This window comes from Paroedura picta, chromosome 16, assembly GCF_049243985.1.
Source record: "Paroedura picta isolate Pp20150507F chromosome 16, Ppicta_v3.0, whole genome shotgun sequence".
In the NCBI taxonomy this organism is placed as follows: Eukaryota; Metazoa; Chordata; class Lepidosauria; order Squamata; family Gekkonidae; genus Paroedura; species Paroedura picta.
In genome coordinates, this window is record NC_135384.1 from 4,277,629 (window position 1) to 4,300,071 (window position 22,443).

The following is a 22,443-nucleotide window of genomic DNA, read 5'->3' on the forward strand; positions in this document are numbered from 1 at the left end:
GAAATTCTCTAGGGGGAAATAGAACCGGTGACAGATAATTTGATAATTATAGGGGAGAGTTCTGAGTTCACTGGGATATTCCTGGGGAGCAAAAACAGGCTGATGAAATCTTAAGCAAGAGAGGGAAAGATCACAAAAGAAGAACTAGTTTTCAAAGTTCAGCTTTTCTCAACTTTTTTTTTACTGTTTAGAGACCCCTGAAACATTTTTCAGGCTTTGAGAAACAATCGTGCAGAATGTTGTTGGGAAACATAGCTACGGACCCTAATTCACCACTGCCCTTCAGAACTGATATTGGATTGAGGATATAAATGTTAAAGCAGAAAACACTCAGCTCAGCTAGACTTCAACTTCCTTACAACCTAATGAAAGCAAAGAGGTACACAATTAATGTCACAATTAATCCACTTTCCTTCAGTGAACTGAACTGAAAAGTATTGCGTTGTGGGCTGTTAAAGTCTTCCATTTGTTCTTTTTGTAATCTGACCCTTTGTGTTCAGTTCTGGCCTCACAACAATAATATACAGTTTAGGGGAAAATATGCAGCCCAGCAACCCAGCGCTGGAGGCTAAGATGGAGAAGATCTCCACAGCCACCGTGTATTTCCCTTTGGTGCTCAGATAGGTTGGGACGAAGGTCAGCCAAACACTGCAGAAGACCAGCATGCTGAAGGTGATGAACTTGGCTTCATTGAAACTGTCAGGCAGCTTCCTGCCTAAGAAAGCCACAGTGAAACTCACAGCGGCCAGGAAGCCCATGTAGCCCAAGACACAGTAGAACATGGCGACCGACCCTTCATTACACCTCAGAATCATTTCTTCAGTCATGGAGTGTGTGTCAAAGTCTGGGAATGGAGGAGAAGTGATTAACCAAACTGTACAGATAGTGCTCTGAATAGAGGAGCAAGAAAGAACTATGGAGATGCCCAGGTGTCTCCCCACCCAGTTTCTCATCCTGGAGCCAGGTTTGGTGGCCATGAAGGCTAGAACCACAATGACGGTCTTGGCCAACACGCAAGAAACGGCCACTGAGAAGACGATGCCAAAAGTGGTTTGTCGAAGGAGACACGGCAGCTTCTCAGGTCGCCCAATGAAAAGCAAAGCACAAAGGAAGGAGAGCAAGAGGGAGAGCAGGAGAATGTAGGAGAGACTCCTGTTGTTGGCTTTGACTATGGGAGTGTCCTGGTTCTTAATGAAGATGCTGAGCACCAAAGCTGCCATAAGAGAGAAGGAAAATGCGGAACTGGCCAAAGTGGTGCCCAAGGGTTCCTCATATGACAAGAAACTTATACGTTTTGGCAGGCAGAAGTCCTGGTTAGTATTTGGATAATGATCTTCCGGGCACTGAAAACAGCCACTGGTATCTGAAAATGAAAGGTGCATATAGATAAGAGTAAGACCTCTTTATGGTGTACTGTGCTAATTTATATTTCCATGGAGTACATAGGGCTGCAACATAGAAATCTCAACATTTCAGCAGTCTCATGCCATTATGGGTTTTTAAAAGCCAGGCTAATGTTTGATACAGAATAGCAGAGTTCATAAACGAGCTAAACTTCATTGCTGAACATGTCTTTTCAGAAACTCTAAGTTAATACCATGTCCGTCGGCTTCAAGCATCTCATAATTGTATTTATTTCCATCCACTCATCTGCTTGATCTCACCTAAAGCACACAAAATCACACACATACACCAGAGGTTGCAATAAGTATATTATATCTGCACTCCCACCACCTAAATTTAAACAAAAAAACCCTAAACTTTAAACCCCCAGATATATCCATATCTTTAAATATTACAAAACCCCAGCCTTAAAATGGTTCCTTTCAAATGTGATTTTAGGAGAAGGAACAGGACTATTTTGTGAACCTGGAGTCTACAAACCCTTACCCTCCAGGACTGAAATTTTCCCCTCTGGACATGGAAGGCAATCATAGCAACAAAATGGTCTCCCTTCTTTCTTTTTCTGACTGTAGCCAGCCTGACATCTGTTGTTGCACAGAGAAAGAGGCTGCACCTGTTCATAGACAAAAGACAGGAATAGGATTTCTTTTCTTTTTTAAATATTCAGGAAATATATTTCAAGAGGTTGCATTTCACTGGTCAGGCTTCTGTGTTGCGAGAGGATTGCCCCTTGTATGGCCTAACAACATCTCTTTGCATGATCAATGGGATACTTGCATATTTACCCCCAGAAGAAAGATATCCATAAACTACACAGATGTCAAGTTTCAATTTCAGAAATTGGAAGTTAATAAGAATCCTAATGTATCCTCTCATTAATTTCCATTTCTGCAGTATGACTCTCTCCTGGGTAAATCATCAAAGATGAGCAATAGGAAGCAAATGGTTGAATGTCATGTAGGTCCGAAATTTTGTAATGCGATGATTTCAAAAGGAGAAATGCGATTGCAATGGGACTTTTATCTGACTGGCAGACCAGAGAGGAAGAATTGTTCCGGACCTGGAACTAGGAACCACAACTGGGACTCCAAGACGATAAATGATACGTTCCAGAAAGGGTAGAAAGCCCACCTGGTTAAACATCTGAGGCCAAATGATTGCGTCTTCATGAATGGAAAACACTTTGTCTTCTGGTGCTTTCGGGTCAATCCTTCCAACTTTGGCTCTAAGAAAGGAGTTGTTGGGAAACGTGACCCAGTTGATGATATCAAGCACATCCTCGATCTCCCCTTTTTGGTCAGTGGAAACCAGCTCCCCAGCACTGTTGTTGAATGACACCTTTTTCAAAAAGGCATGGAACTAGACACACATGTAAGAATGTTACTCCTCGATTGCAGCAGCAAAGTCCAGTGAAAATAAACCAATTGTTATTCCCCCTAATGCAGCCTTTCCCAATTTTTTTACTGATGAGAAACCCCTGAAACATCCTTCAGGCTTCAAGAAGAGGTGTGATAATACAGAATATAACTGGAAAGCAAAGCTGTGTACACACCTACAAAGGGACCCTCCCTTTCCCATGCCCTCCAGACCCATCATTGGCCATTTGGGGGGGGGGGTCATATGTTTAATAGATGATAGATGTTTAACAGTTTCTTTTTTAAAAAAATAATTAACCCCCATCCATTTGGGGAACCATTCCAGGGCCATCAAGAAGCTTCAAGGTTTCACGAAACCCTGGTTGAGAAAGTCTGTCCTAATGGATACCCTTGAACCTGCATGAAGCTGTTACCCAGAATCAGATCCTTGGTCACAGGCAGTATTGTCTACTTAGGCCGGACTAGGTCTCTAGCAGCATCTCAGGCAGAGGACTCCCACATCACCTACTGTGAGATTCTTTACCTGGAGATGCCGGGGTTAGAACCCGGGACCTTCTGCATGCCAAGCAATCAGGATGCCTCTGAGTAAAAGCTCTACCCTTTAAATGAAAGCGCTGAATAGTTATGAAGTAGATGCGAAATTGTTAAAAGGTCTGTTTTTGGATCAAGGGTGCCTTTTGAAGTCTAGGTCCCCTTGTTCCACAATTCTGTCAGTCTGATCTTCAATTCTTAGCAACTCCCCTACACTGAAATTACCTCTAGGCATTACCTGCCATGGCTGTTGATTCAGAAACCTTTTTCTCCCTCCACCTGCCTGCCCTCTGTGTTTGAGCATGGATGAATACATGGCATGCAATGCATGTGCCACCACGTAGACAGCAGTGTACATGCTGTAGCTGAGGCTGGTCATGCTCATTTCGAAGACAGACCCAGGAAGACTCTCCAGCTTCTCCTCCCCTGTGCAGATTTCCTCATCACTCGTGAGTTCTGGGGTACTAGAGAGGGAACAGTCAAAGGCATCTTCCCAGAAGTCCCCTACGAAGCCATCTTCTTTTTCAGAGGCAGGGTCTCTTGCCCGAAGGAACTGATCAAATCCCAACACCTCCCTGGAATGAACAGCAAAGGATAAAGCCCCATGGATGAAGTCGACATCCCAACTCCTTTGCATTTTACTTGAGGTGAAAACCATCATGGCTGTCAAAATCCAGACTTTGGCTTCCGTCCTCATGGGCATTTCGATAAATTCAATGGTCCTCAACAATATTTGAAAAGTAAGCATGGTCTCAATTTGGCAATGTACCACCACTGCCGTGGCCGTGCTTCCTTTGACAACTCTGGATATTTCATAGTTTCCTTCCTCCATTTCAGGGAGAGAACTAGAAAAGGTCATTGCTGGGAACTTTCCTACGAAATCAAAGCAGATGCCATGCTCTAAGAAGATAGGGAACACCTCCTGTGCAAATTGCTGTCCATATTCGTCGTCTGCATGGATCGCCCCGACCCATGTCCATTTGAAATTAAGGAGTAATTTCACAAGCCCCATGTACTGATTGGACCAACTGGGAAACATCGAGTAAAGGAAATCCCCTTCAGCTTTGTTGGTCATCACAGGAGCAGAACCATAGAAGATCTGAAGGATAGAAAGGAGAGAGCAGAGAATGATTCCACAATTAAATAATTCCTAGGGTTGAAGAATGGGCCAGGAACAAATGGTGCCGTGGCCACATTTTTGAACTTCCTACCAAAATCCACATCACAACTCTTGCCTTCACAGACGAGTATTTTTTAATGGTTCTGAAGATGTGAATAAGAAGGGGAAGTAGCATGGGATAGCCCTCTAGTCTCAGATCTGAGAAGCATTGATGACACAAGAAGAAGAAGAAGAAGAAGAAGAAGAAGAAGAAGAAGAAGAAGAAGAAGAAGAAGAAGAAGAAGAAGAAGAAGAAGAAGAAGAAGAAGAAGAAGAAGAAGAGCTGGTTTTTATATGCTGCTTTTCTCTACCATTTCTCTAAATAAATTATCTCTATCATGTTCCTTGGCTCACATGAAGAGCGAGCCTCAGGCCAATTTATGCCGTCCCATCTTGAAATCACTTCTACAAGCAAAGGAAACGTGAATGGCTTGTTGCCATTTTACCTGTGGGACTTTGAAAAGACGCAAAATGTCTGTCTCATAGAAGCAGAAGTCAGAGGTTGTCCCCCCCAAAACTGCAACAAAGTTGTTCTGCTTGTCACACTTGTAGTTCGGAGTGAGCCTCCCCTTCGTGGAGAGAAGTTCCAAGGCGGCGTGATCCATCAACCTTGCGATAAAATGGGTATCGTAGATGTGGAGGCCCAGAGTGACGTTGGGTAAGAGTTGGGGATTTTCATTGATTTCCTTGACAGCAAACACCGAAGCCAGGATGTTCTGGTAAAGCTGAGTCAGAACTCTGTAATGAGAGTGAGAGGCAGCATCACAGAGGTTCACGTCAGAAGATGGCATTTCATGCATTTCAGAGAAACGTTGCTTAAGCAAATAAATTGAAGGAAAACAAATGCCATAGCCCTGAGGTCTGCCAACTATGGGGGCACCCACCCCTGGAACATCTGGCTTCTCCAAATAGCAGTTTCAGGAGAGGAATGGGTTTGAGACCGCTTCCTATGTATACGTATGGATACTTCCTTAGATTTCGACAGCTTACATTTGAAACACAGATACATATGACACTGGCTTATGTGGAATTAGACCATCAAAGTAATCATTCTTTAATCGTCTTGGTTGCAGGGATCTCCAGGATCTCTTTCAGTTTGGTGGAGCATCAATTTCTAATCTGGTGAGCCGGGTTTGATTCCCTGCTCCTCTCCCCACATGCAGCCAGCTGGGTGACCTTGGGCTCACCATGGCACTGATAAAGCTGTTCTGACCGAGCAGTAATTTCAGGGCTCTTTCAGGCTCACCTACCTCACAGGGTGTCTGTTGTGGGGAGAGGGAAGGGAAGGTGATCGGAAGCCACTCAGAGACACAACATGGTACAGAAACACAACATGTAACAACCAACTCTTCTTCTTCTTCTTCTTCTTCTTCTTCTTCTTCTTCTTCTTCTTCTTCTTCTTCTTCTTCTTCATAAAACCTACTCCCAGATCCTTTAACTGAATAAGTGAAGGATCAACCTGGAACCTTATGCATGCCAAGCAGATTGTCTACCACTCAATGATGTCTCTTCCTCTCAAACTACAAACCTGATTTGGACTAAAGCTTCTGTTCCACTAATAAGGGTCCCCCATCCTGTAAAAATGTGTTCTACAAGTGAAAGGTTCCTTGAATTGGAGATGATATTCCACCATTAAATTAACAGCAAAATTGGTTTTCTTAAAGGAATCCACATAATTTATAGAGAAGATTGACTAGGAAGGGAGACCATGAATGTAGAACCATACCTTATGCCTTTCGTTACAATACAAATAATATAATCAAACAATATTATGACAAAAATACTTCTTACATGAGTGAATCAGAGGAGCTGGGAGAGGGACATGCTTCATAGCTGACAGTGTCTGAAAACTGAAACATGAGAGAAACCATGCCAGTAAGGAGAAGGTCTCCTGACTGATAATATTTGTGAACAATAGGAAGTGGGTGTCTAATCGTACATGGAACTGGCACAGATTTGCACGCTACTCGAACTAGGAATATCAACACAGAAGTGACCAATAGCACCATCTCCCATGGAAATCTTTCTTGTAGACACCAATTCCTCTGTTCTCTTGCACCTCTTCGGTCATTCCTGACTCACACGGAAGACATGCTCCCTGGACTGACTCAAAGCCAAGATGGTACCGTGTAAAATAAGTGAGCAGTCTGCCCTGTTCTCTGTCACGTTCCTTTCTAGCAATTACTGGTTATCTCAAGGGACGGAGAGAGATAATAGAAGTAATGAGGATGAATTTGCTGATGACAGGAAAGGGAATTTACCTACTCATTTTCTGCAGCTCGGCAAAAGACAGTATGTTGACAACATCTTAGCAGAGGTGCAATCTGGGCTTCCTCAGATTTGTAATGAACAACAAGAAAACTTGGCCGTAACAAGTGAATTTCTAGTGAGGGCATATAACATTCTATGCTACACATTAGGTTTGTTTCTAGGGCTTTCAGGTAATTCGAGGTAAGTGGCAGGAATTTTTGGGGTTGGGGGAAATTTCCTGTAGGGAGAAAATAATTAAAATAAGGCTTTGACTATTGACTGTATATTCTGACCATAGAGTTTCCAGTGAATCCTAGAACTACCTAGAAGTGACGAGGGTAGCTCTTGTAGTAACTAGAAACTCCTCAGGATAATTGCCTCCTTTGTCTACTATTTCCACCCACCAGTCAGCTGAACATTGGTGGTCAAGGGCTACACTTGGTGGGAGCTGTCCCATAGGTGGCCTTACAAGATCTCTGCTGGTTTCTTAAAATGGAAACCAAATGGCACTGCAGTTATCACGAAGAGTTACTGGTAATTCCTAGAGTTCACCAGAAGTGACAAGTGTCACTCTAGCAATCACCGGAAAGTCTATAATAAGATGAGGCCTAAGCTTCTTTGTAATTTTTCTCCTCAGGACAACTGTCCCCTCAGTTTCCATCTACTGATAAGATGAGCATCATTGGGCAAGGCCTACAATTGTTGAGAGCTCTCCTGCCATAAGTGGGAAAACGTGTACCCTATATGTTTCTAGGGTTGATAGTTCCCAGATAAGGGCAGGGGGTCCCCTGGTTTGGAGCTATAAGGAAGTGGAGGAAATTCCACCTCCACCAAGCAAGAATGCTTTAGGATGCTTAGGGCTGATCCTGCGTTGAGCAGGGGGTTGGACTAGATGGCCTGTATGGCCCCTTCCAACTCTATGATTCTATAAAGCACAACCATTACAGAATGAACCCACAGGCCTTCTGATGTATTTTTATCCCTCATAAGCAGAAGCTGAAATACAATTACTCAAGAGAAATAAAGCGTCCGCCCCCTTAGGGGAGTGGGGAGGGAAATCCCTCAGAAATTCCGCCAGTAAGCCAATCATGATGGGACGGAGGACAGACTAGACAGGGTCCTAATGGACAACAGGCCTTGACTGCAATGTAAGGAATGAATGAGCCTTCATTTCCATGACCGTAAGATTGTGTAATCTAATACAACACTTGAATGTGTTAGATAGTTAAGCTAGTTTTTCTTGTTTTCTGTGGCTATATGGCTGTAGAGATATATATATAAAATTTCAGAAGGGATTTTTTTTTAAATGATAGTGTTTTAATAAATTTCTTCTGCACTTAGTAAACCATTTCTAAATAATCAGGGAATGGTGGTTAGACGCAAAACATGAAGCTCCCAATACAATATCATAATAATAATTCCAGGTGTGGCATTCACAATAAAGGATTAAAGTTAAAGGTATCCCCTGTGCAAGCACCGAGTCATGTCTGACCCTTGGGGTGACACCCTCCAGCGTTTTCATGGCAGACTCAATACGGGGTGGTTTGCCAGTGCCTTCCCCAGACATTACCGTTTACCCCCCAGCAAGCTGGGTGCTCATTTTACCGACCTTGGAAGGATGAGTCAACCTTGAGCTGGCGGCTGGGATCGAACTCCCACCCTCATGGGCAGAGCTTCAGACAGCATGTCTGCTGCCTCACCACTCTGCGCCACCAGAGGCTCTTAATAAAGGATTAGAAAGATCATAAACCACCACCTCTATCCAAGACCAAGATTTAATCTTATATGGGCATCCTCAAGTGTGAACCCAAAAGGAAGTGATTTAAGTGTTCCAATACAGTCCAAGAAACTTCATTCCCCACCTCTTGAAACACAGAGAGAAAGGGAGACAGACAGAGAGAGCCTCTATTGCGTGCCAGCTGTATGGAGCAATTTCACCACTCAGAACCGGAATCGCTGAGCGGTAGTGGTTAGTAACTGCTGACTCCTCCAGGCCCTAATCTCATTTCCATTTTCTATTTCAAGGGCCACATTGTCACCAAACCCTTGGCCACCTTCCCAATAGTGTCACCATTTCTCAGCAGTATGCGCAAGCAAATCTTACCCCGGAAGCTTTCTCTTTGCTTCTTGGCGACACTTGGGCCAGATCTGCTGGGCAAGAAGACCAGCTCCAAGACTCAAGGAGATCTTTGCTCAACATGGCTCACGTCTTTCTGGTTCCCATCCTGGGTACGTAACAATTTCTTCGTCAGCCTCCCCAACCTCCAGAGTCCCTCTCTTTCATCAGAGCCTGTGTGGCTTCATGGTTAAGAGAAACGGCCTCTAATCTGAGCTTGATTTCCCATTCCTCCTACACCAGCAGGCGGTTGGGTGACCTTTGGCAAGTGATAGTTCTATCAGAGCTCTCTCAGTCTCACCTACCTCACAGGGTGTCTGTTGTGCCGAGGGGAAGAGTAAGCAATTGTAAGCCCCTTGGAAGAAGAAGAGGAGGGGACGGTGAGGGAGTGGTGGGGAATAGATTCCAGCTCCCTGCAGTGTGCTGAGGGTTGGACTAGATGGCCCTCAGGATCCCTTCCAGCTCTATGTTTCTATTTTTTTTTCTCTGATGGCACAAAAACAAACAATCGCGTCCCATTTTTTATGCCAAAACCCAAGGTGTTTGCTGATTGATCTACTAATTAAGCCCAGGAAGTGACTCAATTCTCTGCCTTTCTGGTTTGTTCTCTTTCCCAGTTTTCCTCCACGCCGTTCTCCCGCCAGACTCAGCTGCAGGTAATATTCAAGCTTATTCACATTGAGATGGGGGGTGTGGGGCAGGTTACTGGGAAGACTGGGATTTCATTCGCAGCAGGAGTTCTCAAACTGTGGTCTGAGACTAAGGAAGCCATTCCCGGGTGGGACATGGGGATCCCCCGGAAATAGAGGTAATTTCCAAGAGACAGAGATCAGTTCCCCTGGAGAAAAGGGCTGCTCTGGAGGTCCCTCCCTGCTAGGGTTGCCAGTACTGGGAAATTCCTGGGGACTTTGGGGGTGAAGCTGGGAGTGAACAGGATTTTGGGCAGGAAGGGATACTATGGTGTCAATCCTCCAAAGGAGCCCTTTTCTCCAAGAAAAGTGATCTCTCTTGTCTAGAGATGATCCAAGAGATCCCCAGGTTCCACCTGGAGGCTGGCATCCTTCCTGCGCCAAATCCCGCCCACTCCCAAATCCTGCCAACCCACCCTGGCAACCCTAACTGTGACACCCAACCCGATTCTCGCCTATATGTAAGAATGTGCCTTATTCCGCATTCCTATTTTACTCTGTTAGGTTCCCATTTCTTTATTTTCATTTTCCCTGTTCTGCGCGCATCTCACACCCTCTAGTGGTCGATTAGATATCCAAACGGATTTGTTTCCAGAGCCGAATTTGAGTCGAGGGGCACCTTCAAAACCAACAGAGTTTCATTCAGGGTATAAGCTTTCATGGGCAAGGCACACTTCTTCAGGTGCAGGGAGCGAAGCTGGAAATGAAGGTGTGTGTTACCAACCTGGCTGCACAAGGGAGCAAAACAGGTGTGTGAGAGGCAGGGACACAGAGGAAAAGGAACGTACAGATCCTAGAGCAGGGGTAGTCAAACTGCGGCCCTCCAGATGTCCATGGACTACAATTCCCAGGAGCCCCTGCCAGCGAATGCTGGCAGGGTCTCCTGGGAATTGTAGTCCATGGACATCTGGAGGGCCGCAGTTTGACTACCCCTGTCCTAGAGAAAGGGAAAACATCTGAGTCCGATATTTGGCACTCCTTTGCATACCTACATGTGTGTGTGCATTTATAATTTACAAGGGCATGTTTATATCCCACTATAAATCACGATAGCTAAAAATCACAATAGCAAATAGCTACTCCAGCACTGAGAATCCTGAATGATATCTTTTCCCCTGGTCCCCTAGAGTTACATTTGCTGAACATGCAAGGAGCTTTGTTAACACAGGGGAGCAGTCAAAACTAACACCCCTCTTCAACCTGAGTTCGGAAATGTGTCCAAACCACCTCCCTAACTTCAGCCACAGGCATCGCTGGAGAATAAAAATAGACAAGGAAGACAGTCTTATTTTCATCAATCAAGAAACTCCTGATGCTCCAGAAGCAATTGTGAGAGAGTGGGACCATTAGTCAAGCTGGTCAGCTTTGATATTGTACCTGAGGACCACCTAGTTCTTTATAAACCTAGCTGACTGCTACAGTCTCCTTCAGAAGAAACGAAGAAGAAGAGAACCAGGTTCGATTCCCCGCTCTTCCTGCACACACAGTAAGCGGGGCGACCTTGGGCTAGTCACAGTTCTCTTAGAGTTGTTATCGCAGACCTCTCTGGGCCTCACCTACTTCACCGGGTGCCTGTTGTGGGGAGATGAAAGGAAAGGTGTTTGAAAGCCACTTTGAGACTTCTTCAGGTAGTGAACAGGAGGGTATTAAAAACCAGCTCTTCTCCCCTTCTTCTCACTGCACATATTAAAGAAAAGGGGTATACTGTGGAGGAAGGTTTAGCGTAGCTGCTGGGATTGGAGCCGTGTTTTTCTTTACCTGCCCAGACTTCTTTCTTCCTCTCCTAGAAGAACTCCCTTCCCCAGAACTTTTGGTGCATCCTGAATATCATCCATATTACGAAGGTGAAAATGTAGAGTTCAGTTGTGTGGCTAAGATCAATAAGACGGTGGGCGGATACCAATTCTTCAGCCGGGATGGGCCTGTGGTGCCCAAACTGGTCATTAATGGTTTTTGGAGCGGCCAGCTGTTTGTCACCGTTCAGAGGGAGAAAGCGGGAACTTACAGCTGCGAATACTGGAGGGGGGACATCGGCGAAGGGACCTCATCTCAGCGAAGCAACACAATCACGCTAGACGTGCAAGGTAGGCCCTGACCCTGACCAAAGCCATAGGCAAAAAGAAATTTGCCTATTTAAATTCCGCCAACAGCCCCCACCCTTGACGTTTTGGGCGCACAAAGGGACAGATTCACGTTTTATTTGTATCATTTTGTTCGCATCACAAGGCGTCACGCATCCTACGTGTCAGCAAACATCTGCTGCACAGAAAATAAACGTTCCGTTCACAGCACATTTGGATGTGCAATTCCCAGCCGCTCTGATCTCAAAGGACGGGAAGAAACTTCCGCTTTCGGTCTTAGCAAAAAGAGATCGGCGACCTCGGGGTGTAGCCCTGTGAGAGACTCATTTGTCCACAGGGTGGCAGGAAAGACCAATTTAGTCTCCCCTCTGCTGCCACAACCTGTCGCCACCTGCCTGGGAAAATCACGTGCACAGATGTCAAACAATAAGCATGCATTGTTAATTTTAAAAGACACGGGCATAAAACAAACTCCAACAATTGATGCTTTTTCCCACTTTGAGATTCGGGTAGGCTTTGACATGGGAAATAACGGGCATCACCGGTTTCCCGTTGCTTAAATAAAACCTGCGTCCAAAAGGATGTGTAAAGTCTATGCCTGGGTCGAGGACTACGGTTGCTTTTGGCCTTTGCATTGCCAGGAAAAAAAATCCAGTTTTTTCTCCCTTGCAGAAGCACCCAAAAAGCCATCCCTTGCTTTGAACCACATCCACCCAGAGAACAGATGGGGAGACTATGTGAGTTTGGTGTGTTCGGCTCCACCTGAAGCAAAGGAGATCGTGGAATTCCAGTATTTTGGAGACAGGCAGATCATCCAGGCCCCAAAGCCATTGAACAACACTGACATATACAACCTGAGCATCACTGAGCCGAAGGACCTGGGGAAGTTCAGGTGCGCCTATATCCAGTTCCTTTCTGGGCGAAACGTCCGCTCTAAGAAGAGTGACCCCGTCTTTATTGATCTGGCAGGTAAGACCTGAATCATCCTTACTTCCATCCAGCCTGCCCAAATTGTTTCTGTATGCGTCAAGCCTTACCCCCATTTAGTGGCACCTGAGAAGAGCCCTGTTGGCCAGCCCAAGGGTCTGCCTCCTCCTGTGTTCTGTTGCCCACAGTAGACAACCAGATGTTCCTCAAAAGCCTACTAGAGACCTGAAGGTCGGACCAAAGTCCAATTTAGTCCTATATTCTGTTTCTCATTGGTGGACAACCAAATGTTCCTCAAAAGCCTACTAGAGATCTGAAGGTCGGACCAAAGTCCAATCTAGTCCTATATTCTGTTTCTCAGTGGTGGACAACCAGATGTTCCTCAAAAGCCTACTAGAGATCTGAAGGTCGGACCAAAGTCCAATCTAGTCCTATATTCTGTTTCTCAGTGGTGGACAACCAGATGTTCCTCAAAAGCCTACTAGAGACCTGAAGGTCGGACCAAAGTCCAATCTAGTCCTATATTCTGTTTCTCAGTGGTGGACAACCAGATGTTCCTCAAAAGCCTACTAGAGACCTGAAGGTCGGACCAAAGTCCAATCTAGTCCTATATTCTGTTTCTCAGTGGTGGACAACCAGATGTTCCTCAAAAGCCTACTAGAGACCTGAAGGTCGGACCAAAGTCCAATCTAGTCCTATATTCTGTTTCTCAGTGGTGGACAACCAGATGTTCCTCAAAAGCCTACTAGAGATCTGAAGGTCGGACCAAAGTCCAATCTAGTCCTATATTCTGTTTCTCAGTGGTGGACAACCAGATGTTCCTCAAAAGCCTATTAGAGATCTGAAGGTCGGACCAAAGTCCAATCTAGTCCTATATTCTGTTTCTCAGTGGTGGACAACCAGATGTTCCTCAAAAGCCTACTAGAGATCTGAAGGTCGGACCAAAGTCCAATCTAGTCCTATATTCTGTTTCTCAGTGGTGGGCACCCAGATGTTCCTCAAAAGCCTACTGTCAGGACCCAGAAGCCACAGCACCTCTTGGTGTTCCCAGAACCTACTTCTAAACCCAGAAACTGTCCTGAGCCATGGTAACCAATAATCATTCATAACACTTGTCCTCCATGAATCCATTCGATGCTTCTTTAAAGCCCAGTTGGCGGCTGATGCTGCGTCAGGAGGCAGTGAACGCCATCCTTGGACGATGAGTTGCAACAGCTTGTCCTTTGTTCAGAATTTGTCTGGCAGGCCTTGGAGGGAAGAGAGGAACCCTCCGATGCTCCCAGCTAATTATCTCACAAGATGGCTGCGAGACAGAGGCGAGATAAGAGCCGTAAATCATACTAGGTGATTCTGTAACCGTGACTAATAACTTCTGGGGAGATCAGACTAGAGTCTGCAAGTCTGACGTGAGGATTAGTAAAGGCACCCAGCCCATCCAGCAGAAGGCGACGGATGTGGCCCCTTTCCTTGACCTTATATAACCAGTGACTTCCTTCTCTTAGCTTCACTAGGCAGCAGATGGGGACGGATCTTGGCCACCGGTGGGGCTTTCTTCACCATAAATGGTCTCATCTTCTTAATTACCCACTACTATTTCCTACCAAAGGTGAGTGAGGTTTCCTACAGAAGTCCCATAACACAGAGGTTTGGGGGAATGCCCCGCTCCTGTACCAAACAGAAGGGCCACCGATCTCCTGGTGGGGCCCGAAGAGGTACAACCAACCTACAGACCGGAGAGATCAATTCCCCTGAGGAAAAGGGATATTTTGGAGGGTTGGGGATTGATCTCTGTCTTCCAGTTAGGCAGCGGGATCATGCATGAGATTTCACTCGGGTGAAAACCACCCACAGAGGTCTTTAATAACTTCCTTTTAATTCTTTTCAGGTCTCTGCAAGGAACTGTTCATAACTCCTCTCACACAGCCTTCCGGATTCTCCACCAGCTTCTTCCCTGCCCCAGGGACGGGGGGGGGGGGGGACTCCATTCATTTGTAAACTTAGTTGGGGGGGGAGGGATATTCTTAAACCAAAGCCAAAAAACAAAGGCAAGATCCTAAAGCATGACATTCTCACTTTGGACTCTTCTGAACGGGCTGCTGGTTTCTGGCCACAGACATTCTGCGTGATGGGTTTTCATTAAAGAGAACAGACTGACTGTCCCTTCATCTTCCTTGTCGGATGCTCGTTAGATATGTGATCTGATGCAGCAGCTTTCTTGGGGAGGAGGGGGGGGGACATGAAATGTCCCAGCTTCTATTCCGTTGGCGTCCAATTATTTTCTGACTTGCTTGGCTTTTTTTGGTGCAAAAAGAAAAAATCGCTTTGATGAAAAGCAGCGCTGAAAATCTCCGAAGGATGAGACCGGCTCAGCAGGGGCTCTCTCCCCGATTAATGATGGAAGTATTGCTTTGTGACGCAGGGCAGTGCTCTTTTTCTGCAGTGTCCTAGCTTGCTCCGGGCTGGCTGACTAAGCCGAGCTCTGTTAGCGGATATTTCTTCCGTAGGAATGACTCAGGGGCTGTTCCAGACTCCGTGGCAAAAGAGGAGAGGGAGATGGTTCAGGAGGAGGAGGAGAAAAAGGATAACTGGATTTTTGTACCCCATTTTTAATGACCTGAAGGAGTCTCAAAGTGGTTTACAATCGCCTCCCCCTCCCCACAACAGGCACCCTGTGAGGTAGGTGGGGGCTTAAAGAGCTCTGGGAGAACGGTGACTGGCCCAAAGTCACCCAGACGGCTGCATGTGGAAGAGGAAGAGAAGGGAATCAAACCCGGTTCTCCAGATCAGAGGACACCACTGCTCCTAACCATGACACCAAGCTGGCTTAAGAAGAAGACAGCATAACAGTTGCTATTGAATAGACTTGTATTTCCAAAAAACAGACTCTGTGGCCCTCAACCTGACAAAATAACATTTGTGCGGGTCACTTTCCATAGACTCCAGTAACAAAAAAGATCACATAATCTATGGGATCCAACCCTGCGTTTTTGCTGATAGACTATGCAAGATCTACGGAGTGCATGATTCAAAACAATACCAAGAATATCCTCCAGGCGGCATCAGTGGAGATGTGTCGTCAGCATAGTTAGATTAGGAACTTCCTGATATGTTTTTTTCCCCTAGATCGTCTCCTCCTATGTCCTGATTGGCTTGTTTGGAGACTTCCTGTTCCTTTGAGCACACTTCCTCTCTGCTTGCCTCCAGAACAGGACAGATGCAGAACAGAACAATTGGGACGCTCTTTCTCCTCTGTCTATACAAAGTTTGTTCCTCTTCTAAGTAAAACTATTTTCTCCTCCCAAGCAGCCTGGTGCTTCGACCCTCTTTCCTGTTTAAACTCTGCCAGCGTTTACGAGGTTCCCTTTTGTTTCTCTTTCCTTGAATCAGACTCTGTAACGGGTCACGGTGAGTAGCAGCTGGACATTAAGAGCTTTCCCTTCCCTCCTTCAGTTTTTAGTGCTCGGTTTTATTTGACACTTCCTGGCATGGAAAAGAGATCACAGCTCTTGGCCCTGACTTGCATACATTCTTGGGCACAATGTCGAAGTCTTGGAGGAGGGGGGGGGGGAGCTGTACATGCCCAGCCAAGTTTGGTCCTAGAACCCTTCCTCTGGAAACGAATGGGTTTCTAGTGGCCTGCAAAAAAACATGCCCGTTTCACTTTGGGTTTCGGGGTTCAGAGTTCCCGAATCGGGGCCGAGTGTTTCTTTCCCAAATGCATCTGCTGTTTCTCCAGGGTCCTGGGGGTCGCCGGCAACAGACCCAAATGGGAGAATCTTTTGCTTTGATTTTAAATGATTGGTGAGTGCCCGGGGGGGGGGGGGGAGAGAGATGTAGGTGATTAAATAAACAGCGATCCTGTTCTGAATCGATTTGGACTGCTACTTCTGTTTGCAAAACCAAGCCCCTGGAGCTGAGAGAGGCTGTGGCTTGGTGGCAGAGAGACTCCTTTGTCCATGTAACTTCCCTAGTTCACTCCCCAGTCCTTTTGGTGGTGTGAAAGTCCTGGGGGGGGCGGGAGATCTTGGAGAACTGGTCCTTGATGGAATCATGGCCTGCTTCAGTATCAGACCCCACTTCCTGTGTTCATGGTTTACCATGAGCCACAATGACTGAAACAGCTTTTGCCATCAAATGGATCCTCCATGGTCAGAGGCAGTATACCTCAAAATACCAATTTCTGGAGGGCAGCAGAGAGGGTTTGGTCACTGAACTACACTTGTGGGCCCTTTGGGGAAGGATGTGTCAGGTCACTACGAGATTACAAGTATGCCAAGGCTGAGTCGGTTTGTTTTTTTGTTTTATTGGGGAATCTTTGGAAATTTGGGGGTGCAGCCAGGGGAGATGAGGAGTTTGGGGAAGGGGAAGACCCTCAGCAGGGTACTAAGAGGGGCAGCTCAATGTAGTAGTTAAGAACGGTGACCTCTAATCTGGAGAACCGGGTTTTATTTCCCGCTCCTCCTACACATAGGGTCATCTGGGTGATCTTGGGCTAGTCCTGGTTCTGTTAGAACCTGTTCTCAGTTCTCTCAGAGCTCTCTCATCGACTCCATCTACCTCACAGGGGGTCTGTTGTGAGGGCAGAGTAAAGGAGGGCAATTGTAAGGTAAGGCTCCTCCAGGCCACGAAAAGCAGGGTATAAAAACCAACTCTTCTTCTTCTTCTACTACTACTACTGCTACTACTACTACACCACAGTGGCCTCCCTCCAAAGCGACCTTCTCCTCCAGGAGACCAGGTCTTTGTCCCCTGGAGATCAGCTGTAATTCCAGGAGATCCCCGTGCAAACCAACATGAGAGCCAGGACACTGCCCTCCGTGGACCCTTGACCCGCTCCAGCAGGGTTCTTCTCCCACGCTGCCGGGCGTGCTGTGTATTCCTCCCAGGATACTCCCTGCCGGTGGCTCCTGTGGGTCCTTTTATCAGCCCTCCTTCACCCATCCTCTTGTGGTCCAGCCGCTTCCGTCCCAGGCCGATCTGGCGCCCTTTTCTGTGAATGAAAGGATGAGACAAGGGGCCCTGGAGCCCAAGACTAGTGGGGTGTGGCCGTCCTCCTCCAGCAAGTCCCAACTTGGGAGCCAAGATGCTCAGAGACGGGTGCCAAAGCCCGCCCACCGGCCCCTCCCCGCTCTTCCATGATTCAACCTCATTCCAGCTTCCAGTCTGGACGTGCCAGAGCAGCCCGGTTAGAGACTCCCCGAGAGGGACGCGAAATTGTTCTTCAGCCTCGAGGAGGAACACGACGGGCTCACGATCCCCATGTAAGTTTTCATTCTTTAGGGCAGAAAGAATGACCCAGTGAAGCTGGCGGTCAGGTTTCCCGACGTAGGCAAAGAGGAGACTCTGGGAGGAGGCTAGAGAGCATCGGGTAGTGGTTAAAGCAGCAGGCTAGGATCCAGGAGAGCCAGGTTCGAATCCCCACCGGTGTTGTCCTGCGCTCAACCTAACCTACCTCTGAGGTAGATCCCAGTGGGTGGCCAAGTTGGTCCGAAGCAGCAGAACAAATTCAGAGTCCAGGCGGACCTTGAAGCCCAACCAAGTTTTATTCAAGGAATGAGCTTCCATGTGCAGGCACACCTTGTATCGGAAGAAATGTGCCTGTGCGGGAAAGCTTATCTCTTGAATAACACTTGGTTGGTCTTCAAGATGATCCTGGACTCTTTGTTCTGCTACCTTGCAGGGTTGTTGTGAGGGTAAAACAGAGGAGAGGAGAAGGGCATCAGCTGATATGGGTCCCCATGGAGTGGGGGAGTTAAAGGTGGGATACAAGCAAAGTCAACACATAACCTCACTTGGAACCATGTTAGAGGCTGAAACCAAAGAGCAGGAAGGGGTGGGAGGGCCAGCAAGGAAACTCCAAGGGAAAGCACAATCGCTTCCTTCTTTCTTCTGGCTTGTTTGCCCAGACTGTTTGTCATCTGCATGTGTGTGCCTTATCTTTCCCCGACTTGGACTAGCTTGAACTTGTGAGACTGGGAGAGCTAAGCAGAGGCAGCCCTGGCTAGCACTTGGACGGGAGACTCCCAGGAAACTCCAGGATTGCTGTCCAGAGGGGAAGCGATGTCAAACCACCTCCGTTTGCCTCTCGCACTGAGAAAGTTATGGGGGTCACAGCAAACCAGCTTTTTCCCCCAGTTTTTTTTTTTTTTTTTACTTTCCGATCCAATTTTCGTATTCTGATCATTCTGGGTTTCATGCTGTTCCTATTGCGTCCTTCATTGCATTGGGATTCTTTATTGCCTTGCTTGATTTATTTATCGGATGTTACGTGTGAAGTATAGCCAGGATTGTCTGACAGCCGGGCAAGGGACGTTCAGAGGGGTTTCCCCATGGCTTGCCTCTGCAGCATGACCCCTCGTGTTCCTTGGAGGTCTCCCATCCAAATCCTAGCCAGGGTCGCCTCTGCTTAGCTTCCAAGAGCTGAGAGGATTGGGCTAACCTGGGCTCCCCATGTCAGGGGGTGCATCGACAGAGTGGACGCTAGAAGTAGGATGCCCAAGATCCAATTCTGAAACACTCTTATCCAGTGCATTGTCATGGTTACAAGTGGTGGTCTCTAATTTGGAGAAGTGGGCTTCATTCCCCACTCCATCTCCACATGAAGCCTCCTGGGTGACCTTGGGCCAGTCACAGTTCTGTCAGAGCTCACAGGGTGTCTGTTGTGGGGAAAGGAAGAGGAGGCGATTCTAATCTGCTTCGAGAGACATGAAGCCTGCTGGGTGAGCTTGGGCAATGTGCATTTCTTTCAGAGCTCTCTCTCCACCCCACCTGCCTCACAAGGGACCTGTTGTGGGGAGAGGAAGGGAAAGGTGATAGTAAGTCGTTTTGAGAGTCCTTACTGATAGGAAAAAGCAGAGCATAAAACCCTACTCTTCTTTACTAGTATAGTACTTGCCTCCGCACTCCTGGTGGGACATTACAAGCCCATCCCTTCCATGCCAAAAAATTGTTTTCCACATGCTGTTGTTTTGTCATCCTAAAGGAGTCAGAGATGATGTAATTTCTGCCCTTCGGGCAATGGCACCGGGCCATTCCGCTGAAGGATGCATTACTGTTTATTTATTAGCTTGCTTTGCTGAGCCGAATCTCTCTGAAAAAGCGGCTGACTTTTGCAATGTTCCCACCGAAACCAGACCCTAGATGCTGAAAGAGTTCTGTCAGTCAAGCATGCACAAATCCTGCAAGTCTGCGACTGAAAGATTCACTGACTGGATCAGGGGTAGTCAAACTGCGGCCCTCCAGATGTCCATGGACTACAATTCCCAGGAGCCCCTGCCAGCGAATGCTGGCAGGGGCTCCTGGGAATTGTAGTCCATGGACATCTGGAGGGCCGCAGTTTGACTACCCCTGGACTGGATAATAAAGCTGTCTGCAGGGGCAGGTTGGCCATTAAGGGCCCTGGGTGAAATCTGATGGGTTGAGGGCCTGGGTCTAAACCTTCTTGTGTCTAAACCTTCTTGCCTTTCTCCTCCCTGTCAGGGCGTCCTCCTCCCTTCCACCCATGGCCGTCGTCAACCCTTGCAACCAGACCTCTGGAAACAGCACCCTCCTGAGTTCTCCCACATCCAGCGTGGCGGGGATCGTCTTCCTGCTCTTGGCAGCCCTGATAGGCCTCCCGGGGAACTTCTTTGTCATCTGGAGCATTCTTTGGAAGATGAAGCCGAGCCACCGCTCGGTCACCTGCCTGCTGGTGCTGAACCTGGCCATGGCTGATGGGGTGGTGTTGCTCCTGACGCCCTTCTTCATCCTCTTCCTCACCTTCAAGAACTGGTTGTTTGGTGCGGCCATTTGCAAAGGGGTCTACTACCTTTGCTGCGTCAACATGTTCGCCAGCATCTTCATCATCACCCTCATGAGCGTCGACCGGTGCCTTGCGGTCAACCAGCCCTACTTCTCCCAAGCCATCCGTAAGAAGCACCTGGTCATCAAGATCCTGGCAGGGATTTGGCTGGCGGCCATTTTGTTTTCCATCCCGGCGTTCCTGTTCCGCCAAGTGCTGAAGGACCCCTTTCTGGGGCATCATATCTGTGAGCCCTGCCACGCCACGCCACGCCTGGCAGTCTTCCATTTCACCCTGGAAACCGTGGTGGCTTTTGTGGTCCCCTTCACCATCATTATCGGGTGTTATTCCGCCATCTTGATTCGCCTCAGAGGCGTGAGGAGACGGCGAGGGGCTCGGACCGAGAAGCTGATTGTCGCCATCGTGGTCTGCTTTGTCGTCCTCTGGGTGCCCTATCACATCGTCAACATGATCCAGGTGGCCTCCAACATGGCTTCGGGAAGGGCCGCCGAACGTCTGAGCAAGGCGTGGAAGAACGGGAGGGCGGGAGCCACCGCCTTGGCCTTCCTCAGCAGCAGCATCAACCCCGTGCTTTACGTCTTTGCTGCGGGGAACCTCATTAAGACCTCGGGGGCCAACTTTATCGCTCAATTCTTTGAGGGAGCTTCTGAGGGCCTCGGGAAGAGGACTCCTTCACAGAAGAACTTGGCCAAAGACTCCGTGGTGGTCCTGCCTGGGGCTGCGGTGGTGATGGAACAACAGCCTCTCGGAGGCTGCGACAGGGTCGATTAGGGCACACTGGGAGGGCTGTTGCCGTGATGTGTCCCCCACGGGGGGCAGATAGCATCCCCCCCCCTCTGACGGGTCTCCTTCCTCCTCCTCACATGGGACACTTGGCTTCTAGAGAGGCATCTCGGCCGTGCCTACACTACAAAGCAGAGTCACTTTTTTAAAAAAGCATACAAAGCTCTGCTGTAAAATGTTTATAATGATGGTAGCGCCCGCCTACGAGTGGGGGAACCTCAGTTCAAGCTCTTCCCTAAGCCACGGTGCTCCGCAGGTGATCTGGAGCCAGTGGCGCTCAGCCTACCTCACAGGGGTGTTGTGAGGATGAAACAGAGGAGAGAAGAGCAATTTGTGCGACCTTGAGCTCGTCAGGGGAAGGATGGGATGAGAAAGCAGTGACAGATAATGGGGGAAGAATAGGGGAAGTGGCTGCATTCCTCAACAAGAAAAAGGAACGAGACATTCTGTAATTATGAAAACACTAGATATCGTGTTGCTCAGGGTGTCAGTGGTATTTGAATCAATTACGGGGTTATCCGGGAATAGTCCTGGCCTTCTTTTGTGATAAGCTAAAACAGATGAGCCCAACTTGGGATCAACGATCAGCAGATCCACACAGCTAAAGCCTGCAGGAGATTCTTTGGTTCCCTGCTCCTCGTCATGGTCTCAAGAAGGTGTCCATTTCTGGATGAGAAACTGGGACAATAGCCTCCTGTCTGATGAACTGCAGTGGTCTTTGAAGGACCTGGAAGTCCATGTCTGTGATTATTTGTGTCGAGTGGTTTACACTAAACCAATTTGTTTTACGCCATTATAATGCCCGTATTTTATGCCCAATTTTGTAAAATGCAAACAGCATCGGGGGTGTGGCGCTGATGGGGCAAAGAATCCAGTCACAAATCGAATGGTCACCGAGCAATGACATTTAGAATTTATATACCCCTTTCAGGATTCAAAGCATGTTATAAATATTACCCTAGTATTCCTTCTAATAATCCGGTAATATTATTTCCCCCCATTTTACAGATGGGGAAAACTGAGGCTGGGAAAGAGAGAGAGAGGCTAGTTTAGGAGGCCTCTCAGATCCCAGTTTATTCTCTTAGGTACTGCAGTGGTAGAGGAGAAGGAAGCAAAGAGGACAGGACCACCAGCTCTTGGTCAGGAAATACCTGGAGACTTTGAGGGTGGAGCCAGGAGTGGGTGGAATTTGGGACAGGGAGAAACCTCAGTGGACTCCACCCTCCAACACAGCCATTTTTCTCCAGGAGAACTGATCTCTCCTGCATGGAGAGGAGCTATAATTCCAGGGGATACCCCTCGGTGCCACGTTGGGACCGGTACCCC

The 22,443-nt window shown here is 47.6% G+C and overlaps 3 protein-coding genes across 5 annotated transcripts; 2 read left to right on the plus strand and 1 right to left on the minus strand.

The window, feature by feature from the left end:
- Positions 1 to 452: 452 nt before the first annotated feature.
- On the minus strand, positions 453 to 6,563 carry LOC143826597 (vomeronasal type-2 receptor 26-like). The gene is made up of 6 exons (XM_077315435.1): positions 6,553 to 6,563; positions 4,917 to 5,208; positions 3,550 to 4,410; positions 2,536 to 2,763; positions 1,891 to 2,017; positions 453 to 1,363 (listed from the first exon to the last, which is right to left on the minus strand). Exons 1-6 carry the CDS (start codon positions 6,561 to 6,563, stop codon positions 453 to 455), a joined length of 2,430 nt encoding a protein of 809 aa, XP_077171550.1.
- A 2,256-nt stretch (positions 6,564 to 8,819) lies between these two features.
- On the plus strand, positions 8,820 to 14,506 carry LOC143825754 (uncharacterized). 3 transcript variants are annotated; one of them, XM_077314049.1, is made up of 6 exons: positions 8,820 to 8,949; positions 9,454 to 9,492; positions 11,313 to 11,609; positions 12,279 to 12,575; positions 14,036 to 14,139; positions 14,419 to 14,506. In XM_077314049.1, exons 1-6 carry the CDS (start codon positions 8,919 to 8,921, stop codon positions 14,440 to 14,442), a joined length of 792 nt encoding a protein of 263 aa, XP_077170164.1. In that variant the 5' UTR covers positions 8,820 to 8,918; the 3' UTR covers positions 14,443 to 14,506. The 3 variants fall into 3 exon arrangements, with proteins under 3 accessions (XP_077170164.1, XP_077170165.1, XP_077170166.1); XM_077314050.1 differs by having other exon boundaries at positions 11,316 to 11,609; XM_077314051.1 differs by lacking the exon at positions 9,454 to 9,492 and having other exon boundaries at positions 8,826 to 8,949.
- A 2,924-nt stretch (positions 14,507 to 17,430) lies between these two features.
- Positions 17,431 to 21,926, plus strand: LTB4R2 (leukotriene B4 receptor 2). The gene is made up of 2 exons (XM_077313747.1): positions 17,431 to 17,794; positions 20,013 to 21,926. Coding segments are annotated over exons 1-2 (1,095 nt in total). The 5' UTR covers positions 17,431 to 17,792; the 3' UTR covers positions 21,106 to 21,926.
- Positions 21,927 to 22,443: the final 517 nt, after the last annotated feature.

What these genes read in the sequence shown, in the direction of transcription:
- LOC143825754 (XM_077314049.1), top strand. Translation starts at nt 8,919, where the DNA reads ATGGCTCACGTCTTTCTGGTTCCCATCCTGG. An exon ending in CCCGCCAGACTCAGCTGCAG is followed by an intron (nt 9,493 to 11,312) that starts GTAATATTCAAG and finishes TTCCTCTCCTAG; the next exon opens with AAGAACTCCCTTCCCCAGAA. An exon ending in ACTACTATTTCCTACCAAAG is followed by an intron (nt 14,140 to 14,418) that starts GTGAGTGAGGTT and finishes AATTCTTTTCAG; the next exon opens with GTCTCTGCAAGGAACTGTTC.
- LOC143826597 (XM_077315435.1), bottom strand. An exon ending in GTCTTTTCAAAGTCCCACAG is followed by an intron (nt 4,411 to 4,916) that starts GTAAAATGGCAA and finishes TCTATCCTTCAG; the next exon opens with ATCTTCTATGGTTCTGCTCC. An exon ending in TGAATCAACAGCCATGGCAG is followed by an intron (nt 2,764 to 3,549) that starts GTAATGCCTAGA and finishes ATGTGTGTCTAG; the next exon opens with TTCCATGCCTTTTTGAAAAA.